General features: G+C 39.8%; 2 protein-coding genes across 3 annotated transcripts in view; both read right to left on the reverse strand.

The window, feature by feature from the left end:
- Nucleotides 1–6,869: 6,869 nt before the first annotated feature.
- Nucleotides 6,870–8,568, reverse strand: nxnl2 (nucleoredoxin like 2). Its single transcript, XM_084169533.1, has 2 exons — nucleotides 8,037–8,568; nucleotides 6,870–7,360 (listed from the first exon to the last, which is right to left on the reverse strand). The coding sequence occupies exons 1-2, from the start codon at nucleotides 8,336–8,338 to the stop codon at nucleotides 7,189–7,191; spliced, it is 474 nt and encodes a 157-aa protein (XP_084025659.1). The 5' UTR covers nucleotides 8,339–8,568; the 3' UTR covers nucleotides 6,870–7,188.
- A 2,153-nt stretch (nucleotides 8,569–10,721) lies between these two features.
- LOC311136202 (spindlin-Z-like) overlaps nucleotides 10,722–12,978 on the reverse strand; it is an 18,370-nt gene continuing 16,113 nt past the window's right edge. The window contains exon 7 of one of the 2 annotated variants that reach the window (XM_084170304.1): nucleotides 10,722–12,817. In XM_084170304.1, the coding sequence (XP_084026430.1) occupies nucleotides 12,618–12,817 (200 nt within the window). In that variant the 3' untranslated portion in view covers nucleotides 10,722–12,617. The remainder of the gene's footprint in view (nucleotides 12,818–12,978) is intronic. The other variant, XM_084170305.1, reaches the window with a different exon arrangement.

Genomic DNA, 12,978 nt, shown 5'->3' on the forward strand with positions numbered 1-12,978 from the left:
CGTAATACATTGAGAGGTAGGGTTGGTTTATATGGCCAGGACTGCTGGCTACGTAATACATTGAGAGGTAGGGTTGGTTTATATGGCCAGGACTGCTGGCTACGTAATACATTGAGAGGTAAGGTTGGTTTATATGGCCAGGACTGCTGGCTACGTAATACATTGAGAGGTAGGGTTGGAATAATGGCCAGGACTGCTGGCTACGTAATACATTGAGAGGTAGGGTTGGAATAATGGCCAGGACTGCTGTGTGATCAGTGTGTGTGTGCGTGTGTGTTTGTGGAGCTGCGATCGATAAGGATGACTCATCCTCTGATGTCTGGTCATTAAGGAGAGATATCTCTGTGGAGATCACATTACTACTGAGACATGATAATAACATATAATAAAATATATGCCATTTATCATCATCATGAACACATCATGCGATAAAATGACCATGGCTAGATGGACTCAGAGTCATACCTCCTTGTCTCTGGATCGACTGTACTTCAGACAGAGAGAGGATGACTGACACCTGATCTGTGTAACACGAGCTAAATGTCACGTTAGCACCACCAGCCACCAGCAGGCCAGCAGAGGATTAACTAGTGAATATTCCACACAGGGAAACAGAAGAACATCTAACAGATGGACATTGGACTCACACACAGACACATAATGTATTGTTGTAGTGAACGTCTCACTAAGGGAAACCATATCCCCCTAAACAGAAAGGATACTTGGCACCAAGTGGTGCACATATGTTTGGCTAGTGAATAGTCATTTCACTGTTACAGCGTAGGGTCTGACGCTGCTTTTTATAAGGAAAATAGTATGACAGATTTTTGACTGGCTTAAAATATACTTACAATATATGTCTAAATAATTCATAGAAAACACATTTCAAGCAATCCCAGTTTATTAATTTCTGATTTAGAAAACAACTGGATCTATTATGGCCAAATATTTGAGCAGTGAGGCACTTTAGGCCAACTTTTTCACGATTGCATAAAGCAGGCTTAGAGAGTAATTTCCTGATTAAAACCAAGGCCCTGAATTAGCATGCAGTGCAATCAAGAGGACATTAGCTGTGAGTTTTGTGTGAGAGCAGAGCAGCGGCTAGGAGCAGAGTTTGGATGTTGTAATGTCTGTGGGTATTTGCCCAACGCAAACACCCACACTCTCTACTCTATGCTCTCACAACATTCCCAATTAACCGCTTACTGCTAATCTACCCAATTTTTATCCAAATTTTGTGTGACGTCAGGCGGACGGACTGGCTGGATGAGTGTGTGTGTGAGAGAGAGAGAGCGACAGAGAGAAGTAATGGGTAGAAAGGAAACCTGTCCTAGCAGAGTGGGTCTCTATTCACACTAGAAAAGGCAGGAGCATCAACATCATACCTTCTAGTCACTCAGTGTGCCAGTCCGTCTCTCCCACAGAATAGAATGTCATCATTATCATCATCATCATCATCATCTCTGTCAACATGAGAGAACTTGGCACACCTCTTCTCTTCACTAAACTCCTTCCATCCTATCCCAGTAAGCTATTGCTGGGGGAGTGAGACTAGGCTACTGTCTGGCATCTCATTCCAACATGACCCTCTTTCATCTCATAGACACAGTCCCATTTCCACTACAGCCTAACTCTATTCTCTTGACAATATCTCTCCCTCCCATCCTTTCTCTATTTTCTTCACAGCATTATCTTATTTAGCCCATCTAAAAACAAACGTCCCAGTGATGAGCACAATCCTGTCACAATGAATGAAAGACACCTGTATTTAAACTCTCTCTCTCTCTCTCTCTCTCTCTCTCTCTCTCTCTCTCTCTCTCTCTCTCTCTCTCTCTCTCTCTCTCTCTCTCTCTCTCTCTCTCTCTCTCTCTCTCTCTCTCTCTCTCTCTCTCTCTCTCTCTCTCTCTCTCTCAATTCAATGCAATTCAATTCAATGTAAGGGCTTTATTGGCATGTGAAACATATGTTAACATTGCCAAAGCAAGTGAAGTACATAATAAACAAAAGTGAAATAAACAATACAAATTAACAGTAAACATTACACTCACAACATTTCCAAAAGAATAAAGACATTTCAAATGTAATATTATGTGCAAATAGTTAAAGTACAAAAGGGAAAATAAATAAACATAAATATGGGTTGTATTTACAATGGTGTTTGTTCTTCACTGGTTGCCCTTTTCTTGTGGCAACAGGTCACAAATCTTGCTGCTGTGATGGCACACTGTGGTATTTCACCCAATAGATATGGGAGTTTATCAAAATTGGGTTTGTTTTCGAATTCTTTGTTGATCTGTGTAATCTGAGGGAAATATGTGTCTCTAATATGGTCATACATTTGGCAGGAGGTTAGGAAGTACAGCTCAGTTTCCACCTCATTTTGTGGGCAGTGTGCACATAGCCTGTCTTCTCTTGAGAGCCAGGTCTGCCTATGGCGGCCTTTCTCAATAGCAAGGCTATGCTCACTGAGTCTGTACATAGTCAAAGCTTTCCTTAAGTTTGGGTCAGTCACAGTGGTCAGGTATTCTGCCACTGTGTACTCTCTGTTTAGGGCCAAATAGCATTCTAGTTTGCTCCATTTTTTTGTTAATTCTTTCCAATGTGTCAAGTAATTATCTTTTTGTTTTCTCATGATTTGGTTGAGTCTAATTGTGTTGCTGTCCTGGGGCTCTGTGGGGTCTGGTTGTGTTTGTGAACAGAGCCCCAGGACCAGCTTGCTTAGGGGACTCTTCTCCAGGTTCATCTCTCTGTAGGTGCTGGCTTTGTTATGGAAGTTTTGGGAATCGCTTCCTTTTAGGTGGTTGTAGAATTGAACGGCTCTTTTCTGGATTTTGATAATTAGCGGGTATCGGCCAAATTCTGCTCTGCATGCATTATTTGGTGTTTTGGTGTTTTACGTTATACACTGAGGATATTTTTTGCAGAATTCTGCATGCAGAGTCCCATTTTGTGAATTCTTGGTTGGTGAGCGGACCCCAGACCTCACAACCATAAAGGGCAATGGGTTCTATAACTGATTCAAGTATTTTTTTAGCTATGTTTACATTGACAAACCAAATCTCTCTCTCTCTCACTCTCTCTCTCTCTCACACACATGCACACATATATGTATTCTGTATGGTCATAAATCATAAATAATTTCACAATCTGAATTATTTTACAAATTGAATTGAAATGCCGTAACTGATTGGAGATGGCATGATATGAACTCTTGATAAAAAATGTATATATATGTTCTATTTCATAAGGCTTAGCCTATTCGTTTGGCGTTATCTACTTGATGGTGAAACAATTTCCATCACCAAATCTCATCTCACCCTCTAGGAAAGAGACTCTAAACTTCCCTGATGTGAACAGACAGTTCATTTTGTGTTTACATGGCAACATGTGCCCGCATCAACCGTTAAATCAAACAATATCGAACACAGGCAAAGCTTCTCCTATGTACCCACAGCATGACACTCAAACATTAGACACACAGCGAGACGATAACAATCATCATGCTTTCTCCATACCTTTCATTCAACCATTTATCCTTATTCCAGTGGATGGCTCTCGGTGCGGTACCCCGGTCTTCAAGCTCTGGACCGTAAGCACGAGCGTAAAAAGTGCGGTGAATAAAGAGCATGTGTGTACTTACTCTCACAGGAAGAGGATCCTGCGAGCCCCAGCCCGCCCCGGTGGTTTCTCCGCCTCTCCTCGACACCCACATAAAGGATGTGTTGTTACCTGATTCAGCATGCCCTTATAGCACAAGAAACACTGCTGGCTTTCATAAATAGTCCTATGCCAGCAAGAAAGTAGCTTAGTCTTATTCGACTGAATCTCCAAATGTAAGTGAGACATGTGGATCTGGATTCGTCTATACCCAACTTCAGTTGTGCTGTAGCTTATATTATTTGGTCTTGTCTGGTTCTGAGATATACTAACAGTCCAAATGAAAAAATCGGGGAGATGCACAGCATGCGTAAAAAGCGCAGCACAGTTCTGTCCTTTGGTCTAGTAAGAACAAGTAGGCCTACAACTTTGGTGTTGAAATATCAAATGTACCATTATTGGCTAATATGAAGGGGGAAATAAATGTTAGACCCCGATTGATATCCTATTTCAATTTGAACTGCAGGACCGTTATTCTAGTTTCAACTATGTATTATTAAGTAACTGGTTCCACAAATCCTTTTTTAAGTTTACTCAACTTTTTGGTCAAAGTGTTACCTGAACTAAAAGATTTTAGTTGGTCCAAAACTTAGCTCCAACATGAGAAAACAGGCAAAAATGAAATCAACTTAAAATACGTTTGCTCAATTTGTCTCACATAACAATACATTATTATTCTGGCATCTTACCTTTAAAAAAAGGCAGTGGAACTAGTTACACACACAGTGCTTTTAGAATACAATATTTTCAACGTACATGTTTGACACACATTAACATACATGATTACATTGTGCATGTTCATTTATAGGCTAATTATTATTCAGCATGTCTCACCTGGGATTTGAATGCGCAACCTCTTGGTTCATGGCATTCTGATCTTCCTGCTACGCCACCATGTCCATGGCAATTACTGATTTCACCTGTATTGCTACACTTTGCACTTCAAAATAAATCTCAGCTCTGTTAAAAGTACAGTTATTCTCTCATCATTGATTTGATTTACTTATTTAAGCAATTTTAGGGTTTTCTGTATAATTTTCTAATGTTGCATATTACTCTGTTTTAATGTTACTCTTTAATCTCTATGATAAATAAAATAGTTTTTCTTGACTGTATGTTTGACAGAGCAGAGATGTATTTATCAGGACCTGTTAGCAGGAAGATTGGAATGCTGTGAACCAAGAGGTTGTGAGTTCAAATCCCACGTGAGGACATGTTGAATACTAATTGCTGTATAAATGAACATGCACAATGTAATCATGTGTTTCAAATATGTCAGTTGAAAACATTGTCTGTTAAAAGTACTGTGTGTGTAACTTTTGTTTTTAGGTACGATGCCAAAATAATTAGCCAAATTGGGCCAACTAAATGTTTTAAGTTCAATGACAAAAAGTTGACTAAACTATAAAAAGGCTGTGGAACTAATTACTTAATAATATTTAGTTGAAATCAGTTGTGAAAAGGGAACCGGCCGTCGGTGGTATTTTGAGTTGGGTTTTAGGCTACTGATGTCTTCTTGTTGCAACCCTGTTCTGTTGACAATGCGATTTAGAAGCAGAGCTGCGCAGTGGTATGAAAACCACAGCCAGCCGCCAGTCCACGGTACAGTGGTTTATTCATCACGGCTGCACTCATTACACACACATTCCCTCCAGCTGTGTCTCAAAGCAACACTGAGAACAGGTCTCAGAGCAGTGGCTGAGGTCAGACAGTTCATTTTTGGTACTTGGGAAGTCTGGCTCAAGCAGGTCCTGAGAACAGCACAAATGTTGTGTGATCGTGTGCCATTCATTCAAGCAGAGCTAAAAGTCAAAATGGTCAAATAGCCTACGTTTGTATTTGTTGCTCTCGGGACTAGTTTGCTCTCGGCAAAGTGTTATATAATGGTTGCATCACCAAGAAGAGCTGGGAAAAAATATTGTGAGATTTGTCAGCAAGTGCATTGGAGTGGCTTCGCCTCATAGGCCTCCCTACCTCATGGTAGCCTATAGCCTCGGTGTAGCCTATATGAGCAAATTAGGGCCTCCGCCAAGAGGTCTAGACCTTAATGGCACACTGGCCACAGGTGTGCGCTTGCCCTGTAGTTATAGGGTTGCTGGTTCAAAATTGCTAAATTGGTGGCAGCTCTCTCAATAGGACAGCTGTTGGACCAGTGAACAAGGTGTCTTAAAGGTATCTCTGATCATCTGTCCCTTTGTCACCTTGACAACAACAGCTTTCATAAAAACCCAAATATACATTTTTATGGTCAAGACGCTGACCTAAAGGCACTTCAGCTGAGTAAGTTTCTTCAACAGATTCTAAATAATTCACCATAATTGCATAAGTGAATTAACCAGAGGACTGAAAGGCCAAGTCAGCACTGTGTAGGCAGTATTTCAGTCAGAGACTATAATGTAATGGGAAGGGGGGAGCTGACTGAGCAAGCTCTATGCCTATGGCATTTCAGAGGTTTGTTTAACACAAAATTCCTCTAATTTGCCAAGCCTCTTTTAATTCAAAGGATCAAGTTCAGTTTAGCATTTGGTCAAATCCCCCTCAAACTATAGTTTCCCTGTTTGACATACTGCAATAGCAACTCTCTCAAAATATTCTTAAAAATACATTGTTTACATCAAATGCTTTCTCACAAAAGATAATAGGTGGAAAAACATAAACTCTATGGGGGCGGAAGGGAGGGAGAGAGAGAGTAGTGCTGTAGCATTCAATATATGCCTGAGGATGTAGCCTCATAAGTGAGTCTATGGCGACATCATGTGGTATAAAGGATTTCACTGGAATAAAGTGGAAAGGCATTAGCATTATCTTGTTAGTTTTTACAGCCATCAAGTGGACATTATTCAATTCATTGACATCAACATGATTTGTTATAATAACATATCTGGAGCCTTCTCTTAATATAACTACAACAAGGCCCTTATGTAACCTAAAAAAACTATAAAATCTATAGAGACAGGCTTGGATGTGTGCTGACTGTTGACTATCATAATTAATGTCAAAGAGTGTGCCAATTTACAAGGAAAACAAAATTATTGTCATTAAATGCAAAGAGGTGCAAAGGCAATGAGGAGTGGTGAATTAGCTATGGTGAATTAGCTATCCTATGGGCTTTCCTTGTAGCATACTAATGGCACACTGGGGAATGGCAGTGACTTGATTGCTCCATAACATAACAACATAACACAAGACTTCACAATAACTATCAGACTGTAAACAGACAGCAAATGATTTAATCATTACTGTGCATTTTAAGTCATATAAAACAAAATATAAAAAATAGCCAAATGCCTCAAAATATGTATTCTGAAAATATAAGCCATTCATGTCTATTCATTGTTTCTATTGTAGCTGGTATTATAAATCTTATTTAGAAAAAAAGCCATATTGTCATTGTAGTGCAGAAGTTTAGAATATAGACAGCATTGCGTTGTAGTGCAGAACTTTCAAATAGACAGCTAGATAAGAACAGTCGTTATGGGTTAGGAGCAGGAAGGTGCTCTAGAATGTAGAATGCTCTAGAATGTAGAATGTCTAGGAAGCTTTAAAGTTCTGGAAGACTTCGGCCACCTCGAGCCAGCTCCTGAAGCAGGCCAGGCCCTGGTCCCGGATCTGTTTCCTGCCTTTGTCTGTGATCACGTCTCCATTCTCCTTCACAATAACCAGCTTGGGGACTGCTGTGATATTGTACCTCTTCTTTAGATCACTGTGAAGGGAAAGTGGAACAGCACAGGGCCCAATCAGGACTTTATCACTACATGGCTCATACCAGGCAAAAATAACACATTCACAGAAACCAATTATTGGAGGGATGGTGCAGGGTAGCTACACACATTTCTCATAATTGATAGGCCAATTATCAATAAAATGGGTGAGAATAACAATATCAGAACACATGTTCTACAATAGTGGTTCCCAACCCCTGGGGGTACTTGAGAATAATCATGAGACCATAGGCCTACTGGTAAAATGCACATGAGGGGGTACTTCAGGGCTCCTCCGGGCAGAGCAAAATTCAGTTGGTCGTACAGTGACCGAAAAAGGTTGGGAACCACTGTTCTACAACACAAAATACAGGTCCCAATGTGTCAGAGCATACAGCAGGCTAGCCTTGCAGAGTTCCAATCACTAGTCTAATCAGGCATGTAGAGACCTTGCCCTATTTTTAAACCTAATCCCTCAAAGGGTGACCCATAAACCTCTTAAAAAGCCTGTGGCCTACAGTTAGCCTACTGTGCTATGGGATAGGATACAAACAATGGGGAAAGCATATACGATCAGTTCAACCATAATGTTTATGTAGAAATGTTTGTGTCACTAGGCTATTTACAATACCTCTAATAGGAATAGGCTACATGAAAGAACAAGTCCTAAGAATTTACTGTTTGTATTGATCCGTCCAAGGCAGGGCCAGCCAGTCCCCGTGCATGTCATGATAATATTCCACCATATCATCACTTGACTTGTCAGAAGATATGAAAACTATTTCGAACTGTGCAGGTGGCTCGCTCTCCTCGACAAGTTCCGTGTAAAAATCGCATAGAATAGGGGTGAAATCTCGACAAGGCGGGCACCAGCCGGCAGAAAAATATATTCCTACTACTTTATTCCTGAGAGTTTCTTCTGGATCAATAAGATCCCCTTCTTTGTTGAGCAGAGTTTTCCCAACAAATACCTCCACCATGGTCCAATCGAACAGGACAGCCACGCACAACACTAACGACCTAGGCAACAGTAGTGAAAACCAGTTCAGGACTGTTACAGTTGTAGCAGTTGCTCGCCGCGAACCGTTACTTAGCAAGACGTGAAATCACTCGTACAAGTGCAAAACAGTCATCATTTTCAGTCTTCAATCACTATATAGACAGTTACTATCACCTTACAAACTGTCATAACCTGGTCATAATAAACTGTGTCGACCGCTGTAGCGCTAGCTGCTGTTGGTTGGCAAAAATAAAACTGCCAGTTTGATTGACATCTCGCGTGGCCAATCAGTGTCCTCAGTCATCTACGTCACTATTTAAAGGTACAATCAGTAATATTTACACAAGCAAAAAGCCTCATGTCTTTATACCTGCTGTAAACTATGTATGTGACGAATACATTTGATTAAGGCGAGTTAACTTCTGTACGAGAAATACGAAAGTATGGCATCCCTAAAAGCAGAAAAACCACAAGGAGAAAAACCACCACACAACTTCACATTAAGTTTTTATTTTTACAAACGTTATAAGGATACTTACATAACAATGATAAAAAATTACAGATTTAAGTAACATGTTTTTAAATGTGTGTATACCCCTAAATGCAAATCAAATGAACTATCTACATTGTTCAGAACAATAACAAACGACCAGTTCAAATAGAAGCCATTGAAGTAGACGCCAACAAACATTAAGAATCAACTATACACTGTATTTTACAAAGTTAGGAAAGAGCAACAGCATCTAAAAGGGACCATATACAGTAAATCATAGTTTTCCATCTTTTTTTTAAAAATCATTAAGCGTAACTTTGAGAAATGAAACCCCTAATGATATTTTTTTCTCTTTATAGTGTCTATGTACATTATTTATTCTTCTGATATGTAACTAAGTTGTGCTACCTACGTTGCACACCCACACACAAGCATCTACTTACACACCATACATATATACTATACATATACATATTTACATTTTAGTCATTTAGCAGACGCTCTTGTCCAGAGCGACTTACAGTTAGTGAGTGCATACATTTTCATACTGGCCCCCCGTGGGAATCGAACCCACAACCCTGGCGTTGCAAACGCCATGCTCAACCAACTGAGCTACACGGGACTTACATATGCTGTATAAACATCCCCCCTACCAATTTTATAAGGCCTTTTTCTTTGAGTTCATGTTTTCCTTGTGGCACTCAAAAGAGATACATATAAAAAGTATTTTCGGACAACATCGGTATTGTATGTGAAAGACATGATCCCTCAAATGCTGTGTAACACTGGCACCATGTGGCCTTTCTATTGGCCCCACATACAACCCCAGTGAGTTTCATCCTATAGCGGAGCAGAGTCTAAAATGTAATACAAAGAATTACTTTGTTTTTCTGAAATAAAAAAAGTAGCGTCACAATGGGCAACACACTGAACATAACCTCCTAGAAAAAGTTCAATAAAAACGACACTAACTTCCACTTACAGCTCTACTGTTTTCGCTACTCATGCAAAAAGAACGGACTGTTTTCCTATTCTCTTTTTTTATATATCCCAAAATAAACCGACATCAAACAGTGTGAAATGCCAATCCATCAAACACTTTTCCGATTATTTTCTGAAGGCGACAACTTGCATAAAACACAAGTCAGTTTGCGGTTTGGGATACAACAGGATACTTGTGTTTATCTTCTTAGATACAGAGGGGTTTATACGGTACGTTATGGGGTCTTCAAATTATGAGCCTCATTATAACCGATGCACATAATCTCATTCATCTCTAAAGCTACCATTCAGTCATACTCTGTGTATAGCTATCAGTTAGTCATCAAGGGAGTTGACAGTACTCTTTCAAAGAAAGAAAAACTGTTTTAAAATGTTTTAAAAAAATAACTAATGGGCTTTATATGTCTCTGCAGGCACTTCAGCTGAAGATGCAGTGGTTTCTCTAATCTCAAATCAGTCACAACGGCACATCCGTTCTGCTACTACACAGGCTACTGAAAAGAACAGTACTATACTACCTATTCAGAGACTGGGCATAAACACTGCTAAAGGTCAAGGAGGGCATGGAGAAAGAGTAGCAAGGCAGAGGAGTGTAGAGGGAGGTTACAGTCACATGAACACTAAACATTACTACAGTAATTAACAACATCTGTATGTCAGAGGTTCTAGAGTGCCCAGTAGCCCACTGTTTCTCTGACAACCGTTGTAACATTCCAAAGGGGCCTACTAGGGGCATCTGGTGAATGTTGTTTTGTCACACGCCCACCCCACACACAGAGAAAGCTAGAAACTGCTATTACATTTAAACTAAATTGTTATAGGCTTTAAATAATGGCGGGAAACAGCTCATCTCAACAAAATAAGGCAAATAAAAATCTAATTCAGGCTAGTAACCTTTCCTTGAGTACAATATCACATGCACTCTATAAAAGTGGGTGTTGCATTTAAAGTTTTGAATACTTATTGTGAATTAACAGTTGTGTGAAGATTTTTATACCTGGAATAGTATAAAGTAATTATTCTTCCCCCACCCCCCATAAAAAAAAAAAGTGGTTGTCCCACTGGCTATCATAAGTTGAATGCACCAATTTGTAAGTCGCTCTGGATAAGAGTGTCTGCTAAATGATGTAAATGTAAAAGTTGAGAAACACTTTAGTATTGTTGTAGTGGTACAGCTGAATTTAGAACACTTTTGAGGAGCTGGTATGGAGTTTTAGTTTCTAAATACTTTGCTTACTTTGCAGTGCTTTCACCATACTGTCTTTATTTTTTTTAAAGTCGTGATAAAACAGTTTACTAAAAGGTTACTATGACAATTAAAGAGAAAGTGTGTTTAACAAAGACAGAGGTGAAGAAGAGGTCTCTAAATAACATATAACAATGAAAGTAAAAATTAAACTAAAATAGAAACCGTGTTTGATTCCCCCCCCCCAAAAAAAAATGTAAACATATGAATGCAGGAACGATAATAACAAACATAATTATTATCGGAATAATTATAGCTGTTATTATGATTGGATAATGAATGATAAGGGTTGAGGGCTTTGGCAAGGCCTAATGAACAAACTCAGTCTCAGGACTACAGATTAACGTTCTCACTGGTCAACCATTCGGAATAGTGTTTGTTGAGATGATCAACATATAATTATCATTAAAGGCAAAACGTATAAAGACAACTGCGTAAATGTTTTCTGAGTAGATTCTTTGAAATTAGTGCTTGCGATAAAACTGCAAATATCGGCATCAGTATTTAACTATCATTATATATGAATATACATGAACAAGTTCTTGGAAAAAACTAAGAAACATTTAAATGAAAACAATGCTCATCTCCCTCTCAAAACTTCAACAAATGCCTTTGCTCACTGCATACGTTGTCGTGTATCTTTTAACATTACAAACAAACAAATATAGTCAAGAATTGAATGATTCTCCGAGATTAAAACAAACCCAGATAGTTACTGTCCTCTTACTGTTAGATAACGGGACTCCAGAAATGAATGTAAAATCGGTCAAAATTACAACACAGAGCTCACACACATATAATAGGAGAAACATTACCATCACTGGTTTGGTCATCAAATCTTTTAAAAAATCCAATGAGAACCCAATTAACTTTAAAAGGTCGCACTTAATACGCAGTGTTCAAATAACGCTGATATCTTTTCCCAGTCCCTTCCCTTACAAAGGGATCGATGTAACATCTCCTTAAGACCTTTACGCTGATAGGGGGATAGCTAGTTGCAGAAACAAATAGTATTCTCAGCCACAAGTTAAGTGGCCAATAACTCAGTTGCACAGTGACTCCCCCTCTCTCTCTCCTCTGACTAGATTCTAGAACACTAGATGCTTTAGTAGCAATCCAAAGGCTTCAGTGAAATATCCAATCTAGCTGTCTGTCTGTCGCATCTCAAAGAGGTTGTTGCACGAAACCTTCAAGATATATTTAGGAAACGTTGGTGGATAAGGTAAGGTTCCATGTGGTGATGGTGGTGTTGACCATCGTCTTTCCTGTATGGCGGAGTTTCTCCACCTTCCGCATCCATCATTAACTCCCCAGACAGACCTCCTGTCCTCTAGGCCCAGAGGCCCAGCGACCCAGTGCCCTTTTCACCGTACCGTGCCGACCTCAACCAAACTGTACCACCTCTAACATATTTTCGCATAGTATTTTCAGCTATGGTGGATTTACGTGTATCCAGGCCAGCCCAGTACAGCTCGATTCGGCTCAGTAGTGTGAAAAGGTCAAGGGTAAAAGGTCGCCTTAGGAAGTCTTGACAAGGTCGTAGACATAGATGTGGAAGTCGTCGTCGAACTTGATGAAGTAGACTGAGGGTTTGGCCTCCACCTGGTGGATGACCATGCCAGTTCGTTTGGAGCCGTCCTCCTTAGCGTACTCCACCTGTTTCCCCACCAGACTGTCCACTACCTCCCCTGGCTCCCGCTCCGCAGGCGGAGTGTCATCTGGGAGAGAAGAAAACACATAAGTTTACCTATTTATTTATTTACCTTTATATAACCAGGTTAGTCCAATTGAGATACAATCAACAGGCAGAGAATCATCTGGGAGAGACAACACAGAAACAACACATGAACAGGTTTATTGTGGCCTGTCAATGTCAGGT

The sequence above is a fragment of the Coregonus lavaretus genome (assembly GCF_964263955.1).
Source record: "Coregonus lavaretus genome assembly, chromosome: 10".
In the NCBI taxonomy this organism is placed as follows: Eukaryota; Metazoa; Chordata; class Actinopteri; order Salmoniformes; family Salmonidae; genus Coregonus; species Coregonus lavaretus.

Coding starts and splice junctions, on each gene's coding strand:
- nxnl2 (XM_084169533.1), bottom strand. CDS start 8,338: ATGGTGGAGGTATTTGTTGGGAAAACTCTGCTCAACAAAGAAGGGGAT. Junction 7,361..8,036: donor TGGACGGATCAATACAAACA/GTAAATTCTTAG, acceptor TTCCCTTCACAG/TGATCTAAAGAAGAGGTACA.